At 40.4% G+C, this 27,381-nt stretch overlaps 1 protein-coding gene across 2 annotated transcripts in view; it reads right to left on the bottom strand.

The window, feature by feature from the left end:
• LOC102778662 (metabotropic glutamate receptor 8-like) overlaps nt 1-27,381 on the bottom strand; it is a 125,148-nt gene that overhangs the window by 17,308 nt on the left and 80,459 nt on the right. For both annotated transcript variants that reach the window (XM_006782287.2, XM_087843350.1), the window contains exons 4-7: nt 24,190-24,325; nt 21,757-21,911; nt 21,529-21,666; nt 13,131-13,331 (exon numbers count right to left, since the gene is read on the bottom strand). In XM_006782287.2, coding sequence (XP_006782350.2) covers nt 13,131-13,331; nt 21,529-21,666; nt 21,757-21,911; nt 24,190-24,325 — 630 coding nt within the window. The remainder of the gene's footprint in view (nt 1-13,130; nt 13,332-21,528; nt 21,667-21,756; nt 21,912-24,189; nt 24,326-27,381) is intronic.

Below are 27,381 nucleotides of genomic sequence, written 5' to 3'. Positions count from 1 at the left end.
CGACTCCTCGTAAATAAATCAGCAGTTGCGCGGTGTCAGATGCATCGGTACTTTCATCGCAGGCTAATGAGAAATAATCAAAATCCACTCCTCTGTCCCGCAGCTGTCTGTGAATGTCTGACGATATATCCTCAACTCTTCGTGCCACAGTGTTGCGTGCCAAGCAAGCATTCAGAAATTCTTGCTTCTTCTCGGGGCAAATGTTCTCCACCATCTTCATGACACAGTCTTTGACAAACGTTCCTTCAGTGAAAGGTTTGCCATGTTTAGCTATTAACATAGCCACTTCGTAGCTGGCTTTCGTGATATTTTCATGTGTCTCACAGGCCCGCGTGAAAAATCGCTGTTGCGAAGCCAGAGCAGCTTGGAGTTGCTTCACTTTTTCAGCGCGCTCACTCCCTGTTAGCTTGTTATATGTTGCAGCATGTTTAGTCTCGTAGTGTCTCCTAATGTTAAAATCCTTAAACAAGGCAACAGTCTCTTTACAAATCAGGCAAACACAATTGCCTCGAATTTCAGTAAAAAAATACTGCAATTCCCAGCGCTCCTGAAAGCGGCGGCCCTCACCATCAACCTTTCTCTTTTTTCGTACAGTCGCCATGGCAGAAATGAGCAGAAAAGGGCGGGCTCGCAGCACAGGTGCATATAGCAGAAAAAATGTGCAGCCACCATGTGGTTAAAAAAGGAATTACACATTTAAAGCCAGGATTTATTTATTCAGACTTAGAAAGTGAGCCATAAATTATACATAATTAGACTGAAGCTGTGGGCCACATGAAATCTGACCGCGGGCCGTGATTGGCCCGCGGGCCGGACTTTGGACATGCCTGCCCTACAGGATATCTGGAGGGACCCGGTTAAATCCCCCCTCCAAGTCCATAAAATACATTAAGCAGGCTGGGCAAATTCCCATGCACCCTCGAATATCCTTGAGAAGAGTAATGCTATGTCCACACGTACACGGGTATTTTTGAAAACTGAGATTTTCTGTTTCAGTTTTTTTTTTAAAAAATCCCGTCCACACGTGCAGTTTTGAAAAATATCTCCGCCTACACGTAAAAGCCAAAAATGCAGTCAAATGTTGTCAAGAACACGCCAAATCCTAGCTGTGTAGAAATGTCGGCCAATCAGAAGTCTAGAAGCCTTGGAGGGAAAGAGTAAACAGAGTTTTATGCAAATCTTAAGTGCTTCTGAAATGTTTTTGTGTTTTTCTGGCAAGGCAGCTAATTTTGTGTTACTTTTCAAGTGCCTTCATCATTTCAAATGTTAATAACCAAAAACAGCATTTTGGCTGGTGTAGGAAAGAACAAAATGCATACAGCATGCATAAATTTTAATTTAAAAAAATTAAATATACTTGCAACAATGCATCAGTCAAATGCCATCAGTCCTTCAGACAAATGATGTTCTCCGGGGGACCATCAAACTCAGACTTACATTGCACATAGTCCACCGGATTTCTAGACAAAGAAGCGTGATTTGTCACTCCCAAGAGTAAGTCCCCAGTGCACTATTGGCATTGTGCTTTACAACACTGCACCAGGTTGCATTGTGCTTGGTCATGTAAGGCAGCGGTCCCCAACCGTTTTTTCGCCACGGACCGGTTTATGCCCGACAATATTTTCACGGACCGGCCTTTAAGGTGCCGCGGATAAATACAACAAAATAAAACTAGTACCGGTACCGAAAAAAATGTATTCATAACACACGTGAAAAGACCCAGGAAAACCGAGTTAACGATAAAAACGATAACAAAATAACGCTGAAAACCGATAAAAACCCTGAAAACCACACATTTCACACCTGAGCCTCAATTCTCGCGGCCTGGTACCAAAGGACTCACGGACCGGTACCGGTCCGAGGCCCGGGGGTTGGGGACCGCTGATGTAAGGTTTGGATGCAGCTGATGGGCCATGAAAACCTCAAGCTCTTTATGCACTGTTTTGGAGCTAATCTGAAGGCAACGTCAAATTTGGAGGTTTATAGCGACTTACTTTGGAGATTGTACCTTGGCATCCACTGACCCTATTCTGTGATTTTGTAGGGCACTTCATAGCTGAGTTGTTGCCATTCATAGTTGCTTGTAATATGAATATACAAGTATAAAGAAAAAAACTGTTTTGACTGGCATATTAAAGCACAATTTGTAAACCCAAATGCTAGATCCCAATGCTTATACATTAAGGAAGAGCATTCAGAGTCTTGGTTAATCTTGCTAAACCTCTAAATGGATTCACTCTATCTTTCTTGCAGCCGCTATATTTACTGTATTGTGGTGTTAGTATACAGTTGAGCGGGATTTCTTTGCTGTGGGGTAAATAATACTGGGGACTCGAGGCACATTAGTTTAGATGTGGAAAAGGAAGAGCAGAAGATAGAAGCTAATTTGCAGAACATCAACAACAAAAGAATTCACATTCATAATAAAGTGAGTGGGTGGCAGTTTGATTCGATGCTGTCCTGATTTCTTTCTTCAGCGTGAATAAAAGTAGTCCATAACACATCACTCCAGAGATGAATCAGCACAGCTTGCCTCAAGATGCACAAACGCCCCTCCACCACCTCCTATCTCCTCCCCCACTTCACTTCACTTCACTTCACAGACTCTGCTTTGATACAGAATTAACATCCTGACTTCACATCACTTCAAAACATGATAATCACAATAACTCACTGGTGATCTCTGTCATTTAATACAATAAGAAACAGACTACAAATAAAGACTCTGTGAACAAACAAAAACAACTTGTACTATTGGTTACACATAAAATAAGACAGTTTCAATACTAGAATGTTGAGTCCAGATTGGTTTTCTATGAGTTTTGGTAAGTTTTTTATCACGTGACAACTAACTAAGGTTTTAGATCTCAGCACTTAGCTATTACGGTGGAAAGTTACAAATTTTTGATGCATCAGCTCTATTATACATTCAATAAAAATCAGTCCATCATATCAACACCAAAGTGTTGATGGGCATTGACACATGTAACAAGAAATTAATCTCTGGAGAACTTGACCATAAATATTCATTAATTCTCCTGTTCAACCTGGATCCAACAGGACCGCATCTTTTTTAGTACACTGCCAGGAAGCACAGTGCAGCAAGGTATCTGGATTTTATGGAACCGCTACAGCTGAAGCTTGCCAGGTCGTCCATTCATCTGCGTGATAATGAGTCTGAACCTATATATTCACTCTGCTCGTATTTCTACATCCTTGCTCTGACTTTAATGTGTACTCGTCTGCAGCTTTCACATTTGTTCTGCTACCTTCACACAACATCCTGAGCCACATCCACTTCAGGAATGGCCATGGCGGCTCAGGTGGTAAAGCATGACCTTAACCTTTTTTTTTTTCCTGCTAGTCTTTTCAGATGTCTTGATCTCAAGACATCTCTCAAGATGTCTTGTTCAAAGTAGAGTATAAAGAATTATATTTTAGCTTAATAAAACTGAAGAGAAGCTGACGTCTGTTTCAACAATGTCTGTTGTTGAGATTAAAAGTCCACTAAAACAGCTGAATTATTTGTTTCCTCCTTATGCCTCGCTTTGCACTTTTTTGTGAAGTCGCAGCAGGAGATGCACTTGTCACATATTCATCAGTTCACTCACTTAAAACATCTCTCCTCATCCCTCCCCAATCCAATCTGATTGCTGCTCCACAGGGTCAATCACACTGCTTTAAAACATCAGAAAGGTCTTATTGATTTTTAATAAGCATCCAATATCCAAATAAATCTGAGGGAATCTCCCTGACCTCTCCCTCTTTCTCCCTCACCCACTGCTCTACTTTCCTTAGCTAAACGTGTTCAAACAGAACGTTGGTACAAAGGCCTCATACAGATGGCTACATTGCATCTAACTAACATTAGGACAATTTTTCCGATTAACCTTCTGACGCTCCTCTAAAAATAAGCACAATGAGCAGACGGCTGAATTGGCCATTAGCCCTCTGCCTGGCCACAAAACACCACTTTGTCCTGGATTGTAGCATTGCATACATGGAATTATGACTAACCACTCTCCAATATGTTAAGAGATGTGAAGCATGAAGAAAAACATAGAAGGAGATCAAATTTGATTCATGTCAGTACAGCTGAGTATACTCCTAACAAAATCATACCAGAAAGCCTCAAACATGTGTGACATGAGTGTTTGTGTGTGTCTATACTGCAATAAAAAGAAACTAATTGAGGCACAAAGCACACATGGGCCATATACTGGTCAGCCAGGATTAATTGGTGGTGCATAATTGATGCTGCAAAGCTAAGGTGAGTTGATGTTTTCAGAGGCTGCAGATTAATTCACAGTTAACCGATTCAGTTAATTTGCTTCATCAGTGAACTGACTGGTTTATGTTTAACAGGTTTAGTTAAACTGATATCACCCATGTAAACCTGCCTGAAATGACATCTACAAGTTTTCTGGGTCCCCTCCTCGATCACCGTCAAGCCATGGAGAAGGAGTGTTCTCGATTGTCTGGGGCACAACCCTGGAAGATCACCGGCGCCAGTTCAAGGGGTGCCGGATCGAGGCAAAGGATCACCCCTTCGCCAATGCTCAGAGGGTCAGGCCATGCAGCAGCCAGGCAGATGCAACCAGGCCCTGGGGAGGAGGAAAGGTGGCTGTTGGAGCTTATTGTCTTGGAACAGCTCAGCATGTAGATACAGTTGCCAGTGGAAATGAACCATAGCTCAACAATGGCTGGAAAAGGCTCCTCAGTCCACCTCCGGTGTCACAGACTACCATGGAGCCTTACTAACTCATTTTTATCTGTTTCCCCTCCTCAGGTGCTGGTGGCTACAGGTGCTTCACCCATTTCATGGGGAGTCACACAGATGCTGGGGCAGGAGTGCTGGAGGTGGGGGTGTCTGGGATATCTCCGCAGGGAGTGTCCACTGATAGAGGTGGGGCAGATGTTTTACATCTTCAGCATCCCAGCATGTTCCCCCAGTCTGGGAGGGACATACGATGTTGAACCTGAGACATTTTTGGAGGTATAGCGTGTGGAAATTCTTTGTGTGCATGGGGATGTTGGGGACAGAGCACCTCGTTCATGTGTCGCATATTAAAAGAGCCATATGAATTTCTGGGTGTTAAATCTGTTCGGACCAGCATCTATCACGCTCAAACTGATCATCTGACTAAGACATTAAAATCCATGATTTGTAAGTTCATTGCGAATCATGAGGTGACTGTAGCTCAGGAGGTAGAGCAGGTCATCTACAGATTGGAAGGTTGGTGTTTTGATCTGCAAGCCAAATATCCTTCGGCAAGAAAAGTTCCGGAAGTTGCTCATATGAATGTGGGATTGTTAGACAAAAAGCATTTAGGTAGAAAAAGAAGACACAAAAGTGCTTGTGGGTGTGAATAGGTGAATGAGGTATTAGTATATTATAGGGCTATATGGTATAAAGAGTACTTTATACCATATATATTATATAGAGTACTCAGCTTTGAGTACTCAGAATAGAAAAGCACTGTTTAAGAACCAGTCCACCCACAAGGAAATGGGACCACTGGCTAGCCCCTATTTTGCTGGCTGTACGAGAGGTGCCCAAGGTTGTCCAGTTGGCCAGGTCTCTCTTGGAAATGAGATTTAAATCTCAATGAGACTTTTCCCTGGATAAATAAAGGATGACTTGAAGCCACCATGTTGTCTTGCTTTTTTGAATACAGTGGCCATGATGGACACCACTGTTCTGGCTAATCAGACTTTATGTACATGGCTAGAGAACAGCCAAATATGTAATATGTAGTAGTACTGTCGCAGTTACTTATTATCAGCAGATTAGACCCTGCTGTCTCCAGACAGCTGACAATAGGTCAGCTAAACAGTGGATGGATTTTTTTGTCATTATTTTTACCACTCAATTAGATATTTCACAGTACTTTTTTGTAGGTCCTAGCACACACAAGGAGATGTTTGCTTGAAAAACATAAGATAGAAAGACAGTGAGCAATTTAAATATCACTTTCCGTTTGAAGAAAAACTAAAATTACTTAAGGCGTGTATCTCCTTTCTTGTAAAATACCTGAAGTTTCAAATAAAGTGCCTTAAACTTACATAAATTACGTACACCCTATGTAAAAAAAGGTATAAAGTGTTACCCTAAAATAACTTTAACATAATAATACCCACTTGATCTTCAAAGTGATGAATTGCAAAACATAAGCAATTTTTTTATGATAAATGTCCTTAAAAGGGAAACAGCAAAACTGGTGCACAAAAAGATATGTAGATGTACACATAAATGTATTATTTCCTGAATATGCTTTATTGTCCTGAATTTCTCCACTGTTAAATTTTTTCTCTGGGTTTTAATCTGAAAGATGATTGATTTATGTTCCTACATTTAACCTGTTTCTGCTTCTGTCCTTATTTGCCTTAATTTACTGAACATAGTAACAAACAGTTTAGCATTTAAAAATGACATGCGGCCTTCAGTTCAGCCTTCACTGAGCTCAGATTAACTGTTTTGGCCCTAAGGGTGAAATTCATGACTGTTTCTTTGCTTCTGCTGTGGAAATAACAGCAGCCTTGCACATTCATCAGACCCAGTACAGAAAAAAATGAGTCCCAGTGAGCTTAGCACATCTGCTATGGCTCCTCCTCTTGCTGTTTCATATTTGCGTCTCATCTTTGCAGAACAGGCAGATAGAAAAATTATTCAAAACTCTCGTCTTCCGGGTGGGGGATACGAAGAAGGGAAAAGAGCACTAAGAAGATAGGTGCTATGTAAGGTTTGTATAAGAGATAAGCTTCTGTCTGAAAATTGAATTTAGAGGAGGATGTGGGGTAAGGAAGAGATACCGAAAAGAGAGAAAATATTTGGGTTTTTTTTAATCCATATAGAAATGAATTTATTGAGTGATCTTATTCAGATTCAGTGTTGTAATATCAGAAACTCTGACCATAACCCTCAGTTAGATTTTTACCTTATTTTATTTACTTACATTTTGCTGAATATTGTGTGCTTTATCCTTCATAAACAGCTCAACAATCTATAGCAAAACTCTACCAGCCTCGTGGGAGAGTTTTTCCTTTAGACCTATTCACTAGAAGGTTTTTGTTGTGGATGGCTTTCTTCACATTGTCTGTGAAGGTTCTCAGTCATCCAGGTCATCGTAGTTAAAGGCACAGACAACTCCTTGGAGGACAGGACCAACTTCACACCCGATCAGATTTGCACACTGTTAGACCTCTGCCTCACCACTACATATTTCAAATACAACGAAGGCTATTACAGACAAAAACATGGCTGTGCCATGGGCTCCCCCGTGTCACCTATTGTAGCCAACCTTTACATGGAGGAAGTGGAAAGGAAGGCTCTTGGCTCTTTCAAAGGAAGAGTACCCAGCCACTGGTACAGATATGTGGACGACACCTGGGTCAAAATCAAGACACAAGAAGTGGAATCCTTCACCGCGCACATCAACGCTGTGGATAAAAACATCAAGTTCACCAGGGAAGACACAAAGGACGACTGTTTGCCTTTCCTGGACTGCGCTGTGCACATTGAAGAGAATGGCAACCTCAACATCGAAGTTTACCGGAAGCCCACACACACGGACCAGTACCTCCTGTTTGACTCCCATCACCCTCTGGAACACAAACTTGGAGTAATTAGGACCCTACACCACCGGGCAGAACATGTTCCCTCTAAGCCTGAAGGGAAAAAGAAGGAACACACACATGTAAAGGAAGCACTCAAAACGTGCGGCTATCCTAAATGGGCGTTTTTAAAGTCAGCAAAGAGGCACAGAAAAGAAGATCAGACACCAGCGAGGGAGGATAAGAAGGACAGACACAATAACATTGTCATCCCCTATGTAGCCGGTGTATCAGAGAAACTCAGGAGGGTTTTCTCCAAGCATGACATCCCGGTGTACTTCAGACCCAGCAACACACTCAGACAAAAACTGGTTCACCTGAAAGACAAAATGCCAAAACACAGACTTAACAATGTGGTGTATGCTGTACAGTGCAGCAAGGAATGCCCAGACCTCTACATTGGAGAGACCAAACAGCCACTTCACAAGCGCATGGCACAACACAGAAGAGCCACCTCCACAGGACCAGATTCAGCTGTCCATCTGCATCTAAAGGATAAAGGACACTCTTTCGAGGATGCCAATGTTCACATTTTGGACAGAGAGGACAGATGGTTTGAAAGAGGAGTGAAAGAAGCCATCTATGTCCACTGTGAGCGACCATCTTTGAACAGAGGCGGTGGTTTACGACACCAACTCTCTGCCATCTATAATCCAGTTTTGAGATCCCTTCCCAGACGCCTTAAGGCCCACTCACACCCTGGGCCATCTGACCTCAGGAATTCGCATGATAAGGTGGGGCCAGGTTTCACAATGAACTCACCCGAAACTCTGGCTGATTGGGACCCACACCCAGTTCCACACCTTGGCTCAGGCGATTAGAGGATCATCAGGGGGTCCTTTTGTCCCTCTGTGGGGGGACACTCCCACCAGGTTTATATCTGGGACTCTCCACCATTTGACCTTAGAACTGAAGAAGCCTCTCGGATGAGAGGTGAAACGTCTTCAAGTAACTTAAAGAAGTCCAGACGCTTTTCTTTGCAAGCTCCTTTGACTTTCTTCACATTATTTTCAAGTTTTCAGTCACAGTTTGGTTAGGTAAAAAAATACTTGGTTAGGTTAAGGAAAAGATCCTTGTTTGGAGTAAAATCCTTAAACCATTAAGGAAAACCATTAAAACATGTCTAAGAGAGCCTGTCTGGTAGAAGCTCTGAAGGGAACTACTCCTATTTGAGACGTTGTGGTGTCTGACTGATAAAACTCAATCTAAAGTCTGGCTTTTGCTTACAGAAACAAATCATTCTCTCCCTTTTATTATGACTTGTAAATTTCTGATGCTTTTAATGCTGTTTTTAGAACAAGTATTTTTAGGCATTCTTTCTCTCAGTTTATATCAGTGGTTCCCAAACTTTTTTTGCTAGGCCCCCCTTTCTTTTACAAGAAAAATGCCCCCCCCCCCCCTAAACAACGCAGCTGTTTCGTCCACACGTAAACCAAAAACTGAGATTTTTTTAAAACTCCTTTTTTGCGTTTACATGTGGACGAGGAATACAGAGTTCGTCACGCAATGTCAAAGGTATGTGCCTTTTCTCACGTCACGCTGTTCGCCACGTTATTGTTTACATGAGATGAATTGCAGAACGGCAGATAGAGACAAAATACTGTTAATCTGACTATCTGCAGTTTTTAAACGCTTACATATACACACACTTACTGTCCCTCCGTTTAGAAAGGCAGAGGCATCACGGTGTAATTATTTTACGTGTAGCTGTTTTTTCCTGTGTAATAATAGTCAACATTGCTATCAATACATTTCTCAAAAAATGCCTCTCTGTGCAAAATGGGTTTAAAAACATAATCAACTGTGGGATACTGTTTGTCCGTGGTTTGAACCGGGGAAAGAAATCGTGGCAGGATCAGCCTGATGTTATTTGTATCCCGCTGTAACTTTACTGTATAAAGAGCTAACATCTCCAAAATGTCAGGAGTAGTTTAGTCATTACAACAAGTGTTTGCGAACTAAAAATCAAGAATGTGGGATACTGTTTGTCCGTGATTTGAAGAGCCCAGCGCTGCTCCCGACGAAGGGAAAACCAATTCTGCAGGGGAGACCCTGCAGAAACTTTGGCACCTGTGTAGGTGAAACCAAAGGGAAGATATGCTTCACCATATTTTCTAGTCTTTGGCTTAGAATGAAGTTGGTTTGAAAACATATTCAGTGATGCTTCATCTCCTGCTTTGCGTTTGTGTGGGCGCCCCGTGCTAGCAGTGTCCAAGCGTTTTGTTTTTTCCCCCCCCTTTTCATACCCCCCCCCCCCCCCCCCCCCCGCAATGGCTCTGTGCCCCCCCCAGGGGGCGGGCCCCACACTTTGGGAAGCTCTGGTTTATGTTATGCCGTGCAGATTTGCCTTTAAATTTTTATTTGTACTGTTGTTTAATGACATTCCTTCTTCTTGAGAGAAATATGGTAAAAGAAATCTATGAGCTACTGTCACTAGTCACTTTGTCAAAAAGTATGTCTACCCCATTGATGAGGGTTTGAAACAACACATGAACCCTTCTCTTGATTACACTCATGTAAAATCATGGGAAAAAGTTGTTTACATTCACATCTGTGATTGAAGATTATGTAGCATAACATAAACAATTATTTATGTCACGTACCAGCAAATAAAAATGTCAAACAAATATAAATAAACAGGCATGGTTCAACAGCTTGTGAATTGAAGCAATTGGAGTAAATATATTTTGTTTCAATTTCATATCTCTCTTTGTCAGTTGCTCACATTGTTTTGATGAATGTTGGCACTCTCTTCTTTACAGTGTTGCTTTAGTTTACTGAGGTTTGCAAGCATTTGTTTATGCACAGCTCTCTTTAGGTCCTACCACAGCAGATTCATCTTTAGGGTTTTATGTAATTTATCCAATTTTATTCAGTATAATTCAATTCATATAGCACCAAAATATTACAGTAAGTGTCTCAAGATGTAATATACTATAAGATAAAGATTCTACAAGAATACAGAGGACCTGAGCGACCCAGGGTCCCTGAGCAATCATGGACATGTGTGTTTCTCCCTGCTTGCAGGTGTATGTGTGTGTGTGTGTGTGTGTGTGTTGGTATGTGTGGATGCAAATGTATCTGGGAGCACCTGTTTACAGGCACCTTCAGGCCTGGTGGGTGTGGCCCTGCCAGGTGGTTGGCTACACCTGAAGACCATCACACACCTGCAGCTGATCAAGCCTCGTCAGAGGAGCTACTTTAGAGTGTGGTGGAGCTCTAAAGTAGCTCTAAAGCTCTAAAGATGCTGGATCATTGCGTAGCTTCACGTTAGTCTCTTGGCCAGTTAGTAAGTTTAGTCTGCTGCATTGTGGTGTGCTCAGACACTGAGGAGTGGGGACAAAGAACACTAACACTGGGAAGAGGACATGTCACGGGAGTGCCATCTAAAATTTCCTCAGAAGTCAGTGTGCCATATGATTGCATTAGCAATAAATTTAATAACACTCTATTTTAACACACTACATAGAACCACTTTATTATTTATATTATATTATATTTGTTCGCACATGTTGGCAGCTATCAGTGAATAGTTATCAGCTATTTTGAAACAAAAAAAGACACTTTTTATCCATAACAAAGACTCCATAACAGGAAATGAACTGTACAACAGAAAATACAAATGCTATTTATGGTCTCCTCACAACAATGATAAGAAAAATAAACTGGGTCAATGTGGCATGTTTGTTAATACACTCTGATCTCTGGTCTCCCACTCAGAGACACAGGTCTCCAAGTGTCCAGCATTCAGACGGCTACCTGAGGACTCATGTGAGAGAAAATCTGCTCACACAGATATGTAGAGCCAAATACTATGAATAATGCCTCTGCAATGTTCTGAAGCCAGTTAAACTTGTCAGGTAGTGATGTCCAGCAGGTGAAAATGCAAGCTCCATGAACACGCACATCTATTGATTCCAGCTGCTTCGATGTTATATGTATGATTTCTATACATTTTACGTCAGATAAAAACTTTGGTTGTAAGCTTCAGATAAATATTTAATAAAAGCGAGACATTTTAAATGAGATTAAGAAAGAAAAGTATTTATTTGTGCCCCCCCTTTCCCTGTTAATGCCCTACCTGACCCCCTGGCAAAACTTTGCTAGATCCGCCCCTGCACAGTTACCAGCTGTCAGCTACATAAAAAAGGATGCTGGTGTTATTTGTCTCTCAGAAACAGTTCATAACTTCCCTTCAACTCATTCATGTCACCTAAAAAGTAAACCTGTTTCTCCATCACCTGTTCAGCTCTGATGATTCAGTAAGAACATCTCCTGGTTTCATCTTCATGTTTCCCTCTCACCACATATCCAAACGACATCATGACCAGCAGCTTTACAGCTGTGGCTCCAGCAAACATCAGCTGATAGTAGAAATTAATATTAAATAAATTCTAACAACAGCTGATCAAGCTCAAACGTGCTGCTGTTGTTTAGCGCGACATCTGCTGGTTTCCTCTTTCTGGCGCAAAGTGGGCGATAAACAAACAAGAGAGAAAAGCCAATCAGCTGATCATTGATCAGTTTCATGATTGAAGTAGCAACAGGAGAGGGAGGGGGGAGAATGAGAGAAGAAGAGGCAGCTGTGCAGCAAAGACACAGAATAAATCCACCTTTGTGTCTTTATCCATTCTAGCTGAAGTCCGGGACAAACTGTGTTCCTTTTCAGCTCAATACGAAACGCGTAATAATTTCTCTGAATACGAGACGATTCCGTCGTTTTACGGGACGGTTGGCAACTCTACTAACTAACCTTATGAATAAAATAAAGTTCACTATCAGTAACATCATAGCACCCACCCAGCAGTATATAAACTCCGTCATGCTAGCGAGTACGCAGTATGAGTTATTGTAACTGACTGCAAAAAGTCAGCACAACGAAAATAAACTCCACCTAAACTTGGTTTATATCTGACCCAGATAGACTGCAGGTCATAACTTCTTACCTGAAGTTCAGTTCACCTGACACTCGGACCGGTGGCTGCCTCGGGGCTCTCCTCCTCCTGCCTCCCCTTTTTCTCATCCACCTGCTGGCCTCCACCACTTGCTAATTTTACTGAATCTGTGGAAGCTCCGCCATAGCCAGCACCAAACAACCGAGTTATTTTTACACACCGACCAGCATCTGGCCAATCCACCACCTTTCATTGTTTATACCGTTACAAAGAGAAAAAAAAAAGATCACCGGGCCACCGAGCAAATGCCCAGTATGCCCAATGGCCAGTCCAGCTATGGTCGTGCCATCAGTTAACCCTTTGCGTGCCAACTGTGGCACGCGTGCCTAGGGTTGCCGACCCCTGACCTAAAGAAAGGGTAGTGGTTTTAATAAGGCATCATCATTTTAAGCCTTTTGCTGTAGCAGCTTCCCTGTGTGTTTGCTCATCATCAAGACAAAAAATATTGTCCCAGTCAAGCACAACTTGAAATTTTAGAGGCATTTTTTGAGATCTTCAGTTCTCAAGAATGAATTGTGTTCACCTTTGGCTATGGAATTTTGAATCACGCCAAAGTCTCACCATTGAAGTTGACGGCGTGGATATGGGTCAGCAGCTCTTTTCCATCAATGTTGGTCATACGAGGGCACAGGCCAAGGTACCCTGGGCAGAGCTCACGGTGCATGTGGTGCAGAGAATGAGCCATCGCGTAGACGGCGTCCATCACAAACTGCACTTTCCCCTCTTGTTCATAGATGGAGTCACGGCCAACTTTCTCCAACCCTGAAACAAAGTTGATCGACTTAAATTACCAAACATATAAAATATATTACAGGCTGAAAGTTCAGTGAACCCACTATGGTCAAATGGGGGACTCAGCTGGGGTCTATTTTGGACCTTCTAATGGTTGCTTAAAGTAATGACTTGAATGAATGACTTACACATAACTTAATAATTATCATCCAATAATATCATATATAAAAAAGAGAATATTCTGCATAATTAATACTTTGACTTTTGACTAAGTTTTTTTTTTTATATAAAACCATAAATATGATTAAGCAGAATTATGACTTTCTTAAGTAAGCGGTAAAAAAAATAAATTCACCACTTGCAAAATAGTTACTATGTTAAAAAATGTATAGTGTCACTTTTTCTTTTTTAGAGCACAGAGAGCACATGAGACTAAAAACTGTCCAGTGTTTTTCTACTGTGTGCCAACTGTACATATTTGTGATTAAATGGTTTCCTTGGCAAAGTTCTTGGTCTTTTTGGTACCACTCCATTGAAAAAAATCAAGCAAGTCCAAACTGCCATGGAAAATGCCTTAAAAGGAGTTGTTTACTGAGGACCACAAATATCACTGTGGGTTTCATTCAGGCAGCAACATTAAAATGACTAAGAAACTAAAGCACTGACATATTCATCTTTAGGCTCCACAAGGAAAAAAAGAAAAGAAAGAAACACACCACACATTCAGGGAGCAAAGCAATAAGCACAATACTGTTCAACTACCTTTACTAACATATATCTGAGTCAATCTCATCCCACCTCTTTATTTGATTAATTTTTAACCCAAAGGTTACGGCACTCATCCTTTCCGTTAGGCAAGAAGTTAATAACAAAGATCATGGGAGTATGAAAAGAGCAACATTTCCTCTAATAAACCATAAACCACCTTAACCATAAACCCATTAACATAAAAAGATACTTGATCTCATTCGTTGATTTAAAAATAAATCAAAGAAGACATTATACAAAGTTTTTTCCAGATTTTCTACAGAATTATTGGTGTTACTAGAGGCACGCTGCACTATGATGTTGGTGCACGCCAAAAAGGAAAAGAGAAGGACAGGAGGGGAAGACTAACTATTGGACTGGACCCTCCACAGACAAGAGACAAGGCTTTGTTGGATTAACAGGAGCTTCAAAAATCCAATTTAATTTTGATGGCAGACAAGAGAGGAAGGATCTGTCCAAATGGAGACATTTGCTCTGACTAATTACAGATAAAGAGTGATTACATATCTATATGGCTGACCCATGAATGGTGAGCAGACAGCACAGGATGTCAAACAATTGAGACTGACAGAATGTAAATGGTAAATGGCCTGTATTTGTATAGCGCTTTACTTGAAGAGTCGGTGCAACATCATCAAAGTAAAATTTGAATGTAGCTTCTCACAACGACATAGAGAAGCTGAGACACCATCACACACTAAGACAAGCACACACACATTTTGAAACGCATTTTTGAGTGGCGCTAAATACTAAACAGCGGCTCAGACATTGTTGCTGCTTTCAAACAGAGAAAGGAAAGAGGGAAAGACGCTGAGCCTGTATCTAGGTACATCAGTTCATCTGGTTATGTCCCTAACTGAGCAAACTGCAGCACAAACAGGAACATTTACACTAGAAAACACAAGGCATTCAAATGCAATCTCTCATCTGTAATTAGCCGCAGCTGTGCTTCTGGTCCCTTTCCCCTCGTTACACTGGGTGTATACATTGTCTCAGTCTTCCTTTTGCTCTTGGTCATGTTCTCCCTTCTAGCTGTGTCCTTCCTTCTCGTGTGTTAGGGCTAGAAGAGTTTTTGGTTCTGACCTGTTTTGTTTTTCATTGTGTTTTTATAAGGCCTTTGCAATAAAACTATTTTTTAGTTTTACACCTTGTCCTCCGGGTCCTGCCTGCCTGCCACACAGAAAATTTTGACAGTTTGTCCACTAGGAGTTTCGAACTTTTGTTCGAAAAAACTTGTTACTTTAAAATTCAACATTTTTTTATTTTTTTTTATCCGATTAACTAGGAACAGTCTGTAAACCCATATGGAAAAGAAATAGTAAAAACTTATAAAAGACTTGCATAAGATGTGGCCTACTTCATAGAGGGAATCGTATAAGGCTTATATGATTTACTCATGAAAGTGGCCACTTTCTCATTACTTTCATATATTGTTTTAGTAAGTATCCAAAAGATACAAGTTTCATTTATATAATTTTTCAAGGGATCTTATATCTGTTTTCACTCTTGTATGCTTTTCATACAAGTTTCACACAAGACAGATACAAACTTTATAAGATTTATATATATATATCTTTTCCATATGTGAAGCTATAATTATCTAAATTTAAGATGCACATAGCCAGACTAATGATTGAAATAATAATAATAGCAATAAGAGTAAATTTAAAACAGGAAAAGCTGGTGCATTCACTTCTGTTTGCAAGTGTAAAATGGAGAATAAAAACAACAACACTGATGTTTTTAGTCCCCCTAAGTTATCATTTAAGTCTATCAAAGTTGATGAACAGCATTTAATTTAATATTTGCAACTTCAATATAATCTGTGTATACTAAGTAAAAACACAGCAGCAGCTTTTTTATGTTACCCTACAAATGGCCAAAGTGTTGAGTTTGTCCTTTAAAGGTGTATTAGGATAACATTAGGATTCACTCTCTTACTCTAACATGCATCTCACAACCTGAATTAGAAAACAACATGGTCATTCCCATTATCTAAACAAGCTTCTCTGTCAGCTGCTTCAGCTCGCACACAAAAACAAACAGACTGGTAATTCTAGATTGCAATCAACGACAGGCAGACAGAGAATCCATGCACTGGAGGCTTCAGAGATCAGAGACAACTCTGGGGCAGCAAAGGTTCAGCTCTCAGCCGTCAGAGAAGACGACAAGCTCACCTGTGAAAAGCATCTGTCAGGTAATTTGGCTGAAAGCTGCTTTTATCTGAGTATGTGAGTGTGATGTGTTTCTGTTGCAGTGCTACACTTCAAACAGAATACTTTCATTTTCATTAACCCCCCTAATTTATCCATTAACAAAAGGTTATTGATGTATTTTAATCATATTATAGTGGAGTGGAAAGATTAAATGATTTCAATATATGCACATTTTTGTTGGATAGCATGCACAATTTAAGGGCTGTTTAGAATTTTGTAACAAAATGAAATTAATGAAATGTCACTTATTTATTTGGACTTTAAAAACTCCCTTCATATTCCTATGGAATTAGAAAAATTAACAGATTCATTAATATATACAGGGTTGGTTTTATTAGGTGGTTTAATTGTGTATTTGAAAACAAACAAACAAACAAACAAACAAAAACAGTACCTCTGCTAAATCACTGACTGGCAATTTTTTTCAAAGAACAGAAATATTTAATATTTTAAGACACACATTTAGAATCCACGTATTTATACAAATATGATTAAAAAACTGAAAAACATGTTCTCCTATTAAATTGTCTGTGAAGGTTCTCAGTCATCCAGGTCATTGTAGTCAAAGGAGCTTGCAAAGAAAAGCGTCTGGACTTCTTTAAGTTACTTGAAGACGTTTCACCTCTCATCCGAGAAGCTTCTTCAGTTCTAAGGTCAAATGGTGGAGAGTCCCAGATATAAACCTAGTGGGAGTATCCCCCCACAGAGGGACAAAGGTGTGAAACTGGGTGTGGGTCCCAATCAGCCAGAGTTTCGGGTGAGTTCATTGTGAAACCTGGCCCCACCTTATCATGCGAATTCCTGAGGTCAGATGGCCCAGGATGTGAGTGGGCGTTAAGGCGTCTGGGAAGGGATCTCAAAACTGGATTATAGATGGCAGAGAGTTGGTGTCGTAAACCACCGCCTCTGTTCAAAGATGGTCGCTCACAGTGGACATAAATGGCTTCTTTCACTCCTCTTTCAAACCATCTGTCCTCTCTGTCCAAAATGTGAACATTGGCATCCTCGAAAGAGTGACCTTTATCCTTAAGATGCAGATGGACAGCTGAGTCTTGTCCTGTGGAGGTGGCTCTTCTGTGTTGTGCCATGCGCTTGTGAAAGCGCATGGCACAACACTCCTATTAAATTCCTACCTTACAATGACCCCATTGTTATTTTTTCTTCAGCTGTAATTAAAATACCATAAAGAAGGTACTTCTTCTTTTTAAGTCAGAGCAAAACAGCAATCAGCACGTTTTTCAAAGAATTGTTTTGTGGTATTTTAAACACAATTGTTATCTTCTAAGAATTACATTTACAATTTAAGTATCGTTTGTATAATTTAAAGTGTTTTTGTACCTTTAAAGGCATTAGTCTCAACATTAAACCATTGAGAAAATCCAGTCAGCAAATTATTTTAGCTAATTACATACTGAATGGTAAAAAATAAGAAAGTGTCATAAATTAGATTTTTTTTATTAATTTATTAAAGGTATTTCAAGGAAAATTGTTTTATCCAATGTGTAAACTCAAGTAAAAGATGGGATAGAAAGAAGATACTCCCATCCAAGCAGGCTGGGGAAAAATGCTTTGCTCTTGAATGAATTTCTTTTTAAGAGTGACACACTTGACCACATGAGTTGAGCTCAGAGGAGGTGCTGACAGACATAACAGATTATTCCTAATTAGCCCAGTTAATTACAGTTAATAAACAAATCCTCTCATAGAACATATCACACAGACACTGAAGTTTTGAACACACTGAACACATTTCCCCTCAAGTGATCTCATTCAAGATTTTACAAAAATTAAGACCTGGCTAAAGATTATACAGAAACTTACATTTAAAACTTGTTATATCAAAACAAAGAGCAAAGCTGTGAGTAAACTTCACTACATATTTGAAAAAGGAATAGAAGTTGAGTCTCCTTTAGTTTGTGCAGTTAGGCTACGTTCACACTGCAGGCGAAAGCGCATCAAATCTGATTTTTTTTTTTTGACCCTATGCGACCCATATCCGATCATGGTATGACAGAGTGAACAGCACAAATCCGATATTTTCAAATGCGATCTGGGTCACTTTCGTATGTGGTACTGAATCCGATACATATCCGATGTTTTAGAAAGCGACTGCTGTTTGACGGTCATGTTGCATTAAATCCGTCTTTTACGTCACTGACACAAGACAGACGCCAATTATCAGCTCCGGAGAAGACATCGCGAACGCTTCCTGGCCATCCAGTGTAGATGTTAGTGAAACTGTTGGGAAGGCAACGTTGGAGAAACGTGAACATTTTATTTGTACTGTATAATCTGCAGATTCTGACAGAAATCTGCAACTATCCTTTGAAGCACCGCTCCTCTAAAACAGCAATAAGGATAATTATTAGGCCATATGTAAATAACAAAATAACTTTAACTTAAAGAAAAATTGGGAACCGTAAAGTTTGAAACAAGTCTTTATATTAACGGCCATCAGTCAAACAATACTGTTTGCTCTGGGTCTAAACAGACCGCGTTGTGTGTGACATGCGGGCCGCTTTGAGCGTTCACACTAGAGCGCGTTTGCTGTCGCATTTTATTTGTAGTGTGAACAAGCAGACAAAAAAATCGGATTTGATCAAAAAATCGGAATTGAGCATTGAGACCTGCAGTGTGAACGTAGTTTGCAGTTAGTCTGGTTGTGACAGAAACCAATTAGTAGCTGTTAACAGAGAAGAATCAATGTATTGAAAACAGTTGATGGTGAAGTCGTTTTTATCTTTCAGTCTCCTGACACAAACGGATGCAACCACAAAGACTATAAAGCTCCTGATTTCAGCTGATTTGCATCCGCAGGACTGAGTTTTTATCTTCTGACTTTTAGCAACGCATTTGGAAACAGCCTAGAGTTTGCACATGAAATCCAATCATAAACTGATTTCATTTTCAGTGCAAGCAGTCCTGTTACAGAAGAGATCACAGTTCAGGGGAAATTGGAGTCCAAGTCAACAACTCAAACTCATTGCTGTGCTACTAAAACCATTGATGGAGCTGGTTCAGAAGAAAAATGCTGTGACTGCTATGATCAGGATTGTAAACGAGAATTCAGGAGAGTGATGGCTTGTACCAAAATAGCTTAATACCTATCTATAATCACTAATTACACGAGGCTAAATCATTAAGTCACTCATCACTGCATGATTCAGTGTTGTCCCTCTGGTAAAGCTAAAGTTACTTTTTCCTCATCCTCAAAGTCGGAAATAAAGTCCCTGGTGTCTCTCTCATCAGTCTGTACAAGTGAGAACTGCACCTACGCAGTTCTGCTCTTTCATCTGTGCCACACAGCATGTGTTATAGTGGATGGATAGTGCCAAATTAATGAAGTGCAAAGATGACACCCATCCTCTTGGGCTTTACCACTGTTAGCTAGAAAGGCTCTTTGCATTTTTATTACACACAATACAGTTCCATCAGTCTTTAGAATAAGAAGGTTTGATACTCACATACCACTCAACACTCATGTTGGTACAATTTAGTCTTTCAGCACTTTACAGCACTGACAAAGATACTATACACACACACACACACACACACACACACACACACACACACACACACACACACACACACACACACACACACACACACACACACACACACACACACACACACACACACACACAAGACTGCTGACCTGCCAACTCAGCTGTTTTGCCTGTGTGATGATGCAGCTCCAAAACTCAATCTGGAACTTCTAATAAAACCTTTTGAGATCTGCCCGACAGCAGCAGTCTGATCAAAGCTCAGGTAACATTATCAGGGAAGCAGTTGGTACACTGCAGCTTCTTCTAAAATGCTGACATTGCCTTGTGCTGTTTTACTTCTATCTCCAGCTGGAGGTACTCTGTTTGTTTGTACTTAGCCAAACACCTCCACAAATGCTGTTTTGCGTGTCAGACAAGTTTTTAAAGGATTTAGCCGATAGTGCACCTCTGCTGAGTGTCTCCCTGCTTAATAAGTCCTGATTCAGGGCTTCTCATGTAACAAACAGCTGCATGAGACATGGAACGAGAACAAAAACTCATTTCAGATCAGATTCACTATCAGTTAATGAGTCCAAATTTTATGCAATCATTTTGTTTGTCTTTCTTTGTCTTAATAAATTCCTTATTCTTAATTTTTGGGTGAGAGTTTAGTTCACTGGGTGAGCAGGTACAATATGCCTTAAGGCCAAAGTAGAAGTGGCCCAGGCTGAGTCTGGGGCCTTTTGTTGTGTGCATCCCCCTGCTCTCTCCTCCTCTTTCCTGTCTGCACTCCTGGTTAGGAGTGTTGCGTGCTAATGGCAGTCCCAAGCAGATTTCTTCTGTTTGTCTTTTGGGATAAAAAGCAAACTGTTGTCTTTTCCTATGTAAGGTTGTTTTTTTAACTAGTGTTTTCCCAAATCTGGGACTTTGCAGGATTATCATGGTTTTATCTGAGGTATTCAAAACAAGTCAGCTGGTCTGAGCCTTAAAAAGAAAAAAAAAACCCAACATCACCACCAACAAAAAACAATATCAATATATCAAACTTTTCTTTCATAATTTTTTTTTAATATAAATTGAAAAAAATGTCATTAAAAGCATGAAATATAAAAATGTACTTTTCATAAATTGCCACTTGCAGCTGTGTTTTGCAAGATTAAGATTTTATTAGTGTGTACTCAAATATTGGACCTTGCACGGCTGCAAATTTCTGAACACATTTCCTAATATCAGGGAATGTAACAAATGGAAAGTACCTGTTTTTTATTTCCTGTTTTAGTCCTCTGAAATCAGAGTGAGTGCAGGAAAACATTAGATTTCCATGATGTTACTTTAGGCTGCCACTTTAGGGAGAAGATTACTGCATGTGTTCTGGTATGAAGAAACAAGTGTTTATAAGGCAAAAACGTGTTTTCTTTAATTTGTGTATTGAGAACATCATCAAGGAAGTAAATTATTAGTTTTTCCCAGTGAAATCTGCTTTGGATAAAATCATACATCAGCTTCAAACTACTAAAGTATTTAAAAAAAAGGAAACTATGTCTTCAACCCATAGCTGGGTCACAGAGGTAAATGAAAATATATGATTAAGAAGAAAAGGAAAGGAATGATTTGTGATTTGTGTATCCTATCTATTAATGTCACATATGTGATGGTCTTCTCATGCAATAGTGTTATGGGCTATTGGTGCAATGGTGCATTGTGTGAATAACTGTCATTGTAAGGAAGATACATTGATAATGACAAAGACAAAGATACCTGTACATTTCTTGGGACTGCCAGGTCTCTTGCCATGCATGCCCAGTTTACAGCCAAAGTTTTCCTCCCAGAACTCAGCAAACCATATGTTCCTGCGGTTATTGGACAAAGAGCGACTCTTGAAGTAACGGTCAAATGCTACCAAAAGAAGGAAAACATCATTAAAATCAGGATTTCTTTCAAAACATTCTGAAAATCTGGTCACGTCAAGGTTGTTTCTGGCCTCACCATCCACAGATGCCCTCTTAGGAAGGATGGTGATGGCGCCTTCGGCTACCCGCTCCTGCTGGACTACCGGAGAGATTTTGGACCCCCAGCTGTCGGATCCCACCCACAGGAAGTGACCTGTCAGATTGTTGCTTTTTGCTGCATCCAGGATTCTCCTTTTAGCATCACAGGTGACAGATGAGACAGTCAAAGGGGAGAAGAGGGAGCCAATTCTCATTCAATATTTTATTCGTATGTAGCATGAACATGCAGCATAAAAAGACATCAAGAAAGTATACACACAAGACATACACAACTAAAGCACCACAAAACAAGACGCTGCAGATCTTTCATGCTTGATGCCTAAAAACTGTCTTCATCCAAACTAAAACTACTAAAAAAAACAAAACAAAAAACTATTCCCTCTACTCGGAAATAAAAGAATTTCCCAGATGAAGCTGTTTGTTCAACAACCATTGTTATTAATGTAATTTACTGGTTATTTAAATTGTTATTTTACAAAGAAAGAAATGAGGAAATAATGTTTGTAGTTAATTATTAACAGAATAATTTAAGTTTATTTATTTAAATTTTTTGTGTAATAAAATAATTGCTTTATGAATTATTTAATGTATGGCAGCTGGTAAGTAACAACACTCCAAACCCTTTTAACATACTAGATAGCGTACATCCTCCATACATCCTATAACTGCTTATTTAGTTCAGATTTGTGCTGGAGTCTACTGCAGCCCCCACACCATCTGGTTTCCCATCTTTCTTAGACTGGTAACTGGTCCATGGTGTACTTCCACACTACCACAAAGTAGAAAAGCACGGTTGTCTACTGTGCAAACTGCAAACCAGCAGCCAATTATGCCCTACAAGGATTTGTGAAGCCTGGCAGCACAACCCAATCTCCTCTGAAAAAGACCAGCATACTCACGCCAGGTAAAAAGGTGGCAAATGCTGGTAGACCTCAGGAAAGACCTGGTCTTTATGAGAAAGGTCTTGACAACCACTCTCTGATCTGATTTCGCCATGTGGTAAAACCAACAACCTTTATTTGTCACATACACAATTATACAGAGTACAACATGTAGTGAAGTCTGAGCTGCCAACAGGCTGCAGACCTAGCCGCGCCCATTGCAGGGCTTGGTTTTTTAGCATGGGGACCGGGACTAGCCAGGACCCTTACTGGATAACGGGTGGGAATTGAACTTGTGACTCCCGCTCCAAATGTGTGTAGTCATACCACTACACTATCCAGCTGCAGGTACATAGTGGAGAAGAGGGTTCTGCTCATTGAGCTGACCATCACTTGGGAGGGGGGAGTGACAGCAGCCCATGAAAGGAAATTTGTCAGTTTTTGGCGGTATGCCTCTTTCTGTCGTGAATCAGCTGTGGCAGGCAAGATGTAGGGCCCAGAATGAAGGACACTCAGACAGAAGAGTAAACTCAAAGAGGCTGCTTTTATTCCAGTAGCAGAAAAAACTCCATAAACGATAAACTTCCAAAAACCAAAACTAAACTAGAAATACTAAACACTAAGAAACCTGGAGACAAGGCACACAGAGGGAAAACCAAACAGCATGAGGGGACGACACGACACTGACTGAGAGAAACACAGGGCTAAAATACACTGAGGGATAACAGGGGAATGGGACACAGGAGGAGAGCACACCTGGGAGTAATCAAACACAATAAGACCAGAGGAAGCCAAACTAGACAACAAAGTAAAACAGGAAACACAACCCATAGACGCGGGTTTGACAAGGAGAGACAGTTGACAGGGGGACACAGAGCATCCATGGAACACAGAGAGAAAAACCAGAATACTAAGAACGCTAACATAGAAACCAAAATACTAGAAATAATAAATACTGACAAAATCAATGTTCAATAATAATGCAAACTCGAAACACTGGGTCACTGACCCATGACCGTGACACATTCATGCATCATTTCGATAGAGGATACACACGTGCATCCTCAGTGATAGCTCTTCCATTAAGCTTTTGTCTCTTTTTCTAAGTTTTAGACTCTTCCAGTACTTTTGTTTTTCATGTTTGTCCTGAATCAGCTTAAAATTAAACCTGACTTTTTGTTTGTTATCCCTGCTTATCAAAAAGACGAGCTTCAGGCTCTTATTAAGATTTAGATCTGCAATTAGTGAATGGGTAAGACATTTTCACGTCCTACTCATGTTAATGCACATGTAAAAATAATTTATTTTATACTAATGGCTGGCCCAGTTATGTGAACACATTCCTACAGTCATACTCAAGTCTTTCATCATGTTTAAGTAAAGAAATTCTTTGAACATTTACAGTATAGTTTTTCCCCTTTTTTGTACTAGTAGTATCATAAAATCATATAATCATAATAAATTATAAATTAAATTGGATCTTGCAATACATGTTAGATGCACAAGAAATAACCTTTTTTTTTTTTTACCGAATGTCGTCTTCATTGGCGAACATGATGACAGCGCGGGCATTGGGTGTCTCCACTAAACGGAGGATTATCTTATCAAACTCTCCAGGTCTTGGCTCACGAGGAATTTTCAGAGATTGAGCAATGCACACCCCTCCTGAGAGTGACAGAGGGAGAAAAAACAAATATTTAATAAACAAGACTGAGACTGCTAGGGCTAGCCTCATTTTAACCTTCTGAGGTGGTAATTATTACAAAACAATTCTATTACAGTCTTAAAGTCTACTCATGTATACTCATATAAGGACATGATGTGTGTGTTTTTAACTCTGTCCTGTCTGGCAGCTTTCGCAATTAGAGTTATGATCTGAATACACTGCTGTGTACTCTTTGCTTGTCAAAGATGAGCTCAACAAATTCTATATAGGCTCCTCTTGTTCGTGTGCTACTTTTATCTTTTTAGTTAATCATTTCTTTTTAGTGTTATTTCATTTATTACTTTATATGTGTTGTATGACAATGTGAACAAAATGAAAGAGAAAAGAATAATAATAGGAAGAGGAGAGAAAATAGGGGAAAATGTAATAAAACAAAGGAGCACAAACAGAAAAGAATGATGATTCGCCAACTATCGCACCTATACAACCCAAATTTATCTTGGTCAAATTTTTACTCTGATACTCACACATGACAGCACATGAATCATCACACTTTTATCTGCTGTCAGTGAAACAAAGGTCAGCTGTGCTCATCGAGGCATCAAGGCATTAAGATAAGATTATTAATAACATCTAATTCATGATAATGCACCAGTGTGATTCTGCATTTCCTTTTATTAATACATCTTAGATTATTTGTGAATCATTTAACATCCCTTGAATCATCCTTAAAATTTGTTTAAAGATTTCTTATATTTATTTTTTCATGTATGATTTTTAATTTGTTTTTTTTACTCTTTCAGTCTGGATACTGCAGGCGGGAAGACCTGGGTCATGAATAAGTCTTCCCGCATGACAGCGACCCAGAACCCACTGCTAAGGCAACAAAGGAATGGCTATAGAAGAAGCACATTAAGGGCACTGAGTGGCGTAGTAGTCAGTCTCCAGGCCTCAGTCCTATAATAATCTGTGGAGGGAACTGAAGCTTGGAGTTACTTAGTGGCAGCCAAGAAAACGAAACAATATTTTTGATAGATTACTCAGTGATTAATTCCAGCTCAGTAGGGGTGCAATGATCAGCTGCATGTGTGATACTGTGAGATTTATCTACAGCCAAGCAAACAAATATGGAGAATAAATAATAAACTCACTTGAATGTATCAGTTCCTTCAAATCATTATTATCTGTACTTTATATTAAATTAAATAGTTGTTTCCCATACCTTCTTAAACAAAGACTTGTTAAACAATCTGAAGAGAGAGGAATGGTGTCACCTGTTAAAGCTAAGCTCAGAGGCTGCAGAGAGAAAGGTGGAGATAAAACATTTAAGACTCTGCTGCCATTATCATTACCAACAAGTTGAAAGGGCATTTACTCTTTCTCCCAAGACACTGCTTCAATCAGACTAAAACCTCCATTCTTAACTCAGTTCTGCACTACACAGACCCATCAGCACATCAGATTGGGGATGCTGTCGGTAATTTAAGGAATTATGTTTTCGAGGGGTTTAAAGGTCATGGTACTGTCAGTGTCACTGCAGATGCTCCATCTCACATTTTAGTGAGAGCACATCTTGTCATTCAACTAAAATCTGCTTTTCTTCACACTTGAATAAAATTGAGGATTTGTTAACAACAGTTGTTTTTGTTTCCAATTTTTCTTTACATGTAATCTGTATTCTTCTGCCATGATAACAACTACAGAAATGTCATTTTAAGTTAAAAGAACTATTCAGCATGAAAGTATGCTGTTCAGTGAAGTTAACTAGTGCTCATTTTAATACAAAAAAACAAGAGCTGGTATGAGCATGTAATAATGTTCACTACATTGTAAGCTCCTAATATTTCAATGTGAAAATTTAGATAAGACACCGATTCTGTTCATAATTTTTATGGACAGGATATCTAGGCGTAACCAAGTGGCGGAAGACTTTCACTTGGGTGGTCTCAGAATATCATCTATGCTTTTCACAGATGATGTGGTTCTGTTGGTTTCATCGGGTGATGGCCTCCAGCTTGTCTTGGAACGGTTCGCAGCCGAGTGTGAAGCGGTGGGAATGAGAATCAGCACCTCCAAATCTGAGGCCATGGTCCTCAGCTGGAAAAGGGTGGAGTGCCCACTCCGCATTGGGGACGAGTTCCTGCCCCAAGTGGAGGAGTTTAAGTGTCTTTGGATCTTGTTCATGAGTGACGGGAGAAAGGAGCGGGAGATTGACAGACAGATTGTTGCTGCGGCCGCAGCGATGCGGACGCTGTCCCGGTCTGTTGTGGTGAAGAGAGAGCTGAGCGTAAAAGCGAAGCTCTCAATTTACCAGTCGATCTACATCTGTACCCCCACCTATGGTCACGAGCTTTGAGTAGTGGCCAAAAGAACGAGATTGCAGATACAAGCGGCAGAAATGAGCTTCCTCTGAAAGGTGGCTGGCCTCTCCCTTAGAGATAGGGTGAGAAGTTCAACCATCCGGGACAGGCTCAGAGTAGAGCCGCTGCTCCTTCACATTGAAACAAGCCAGTTGAGGTGGTTCGGGCATCTGACAAGGTTGCCTGCTAGGCGCCTCCTGGGTGAGGTGTTCCGGCATGCCCCACCGGGAGGAGGCCTCGGGCAGATCCAGAACACGCTGGAGAAATTATCCGGGGGAACGCCTTGGTTCAAGGCCAAGCCTTTCTGCAGCACTCTATCCATCAGGTTTGTATGGTAGAGTGGCCAGATAGATGCCACTTGTAAAGGGGACATGACAGCCCACCTGGAGTTTGTCAAAAGGCAACCGAAGCACTCTAAGGCGATGAAAAACAAAATTCTCTGGTGTGATGAAACAAAGGCTGAACTTTTTGGCCTGAAAACCAAGTGTCATGTCTGGAGGAAACCAGGCAGCGCTCATCATCTGGCCAATGTCATCCCTACAGAGAAGCATAATGGTGGTGACAGCATCATGCTGTGGGGATGTTTTTGGCAACAAGAACTGGTCAGTGTCAAGGGAATGATGAAGCAGTAATGTACAGAGACATCCTTGATGACAACCTGCTCCAGAGTACTCTGGACCTTGGACTGGGGTGAG

Source organism: Neolamprologus brichardi, chromosome 7 (assembly GCF_056152115.1).
Source record: "Neolamprologus brichardi isolate AB-2024 chromosome 7, ASM5615211v1, whole genome shotgun sequence".
Taxonomy (NCBI): domain Eukaryota; kingdom Metazoa; phylum Chordata; class Actinopteri; order Cichliformes; family Cichlidae; genus Neolamprologus; species Neolamprologus brichardi.
Note: the sequence above shows the minus strand (reverse complement) of the source record. Positions and strands in the feature narration are given on the sequence as shown.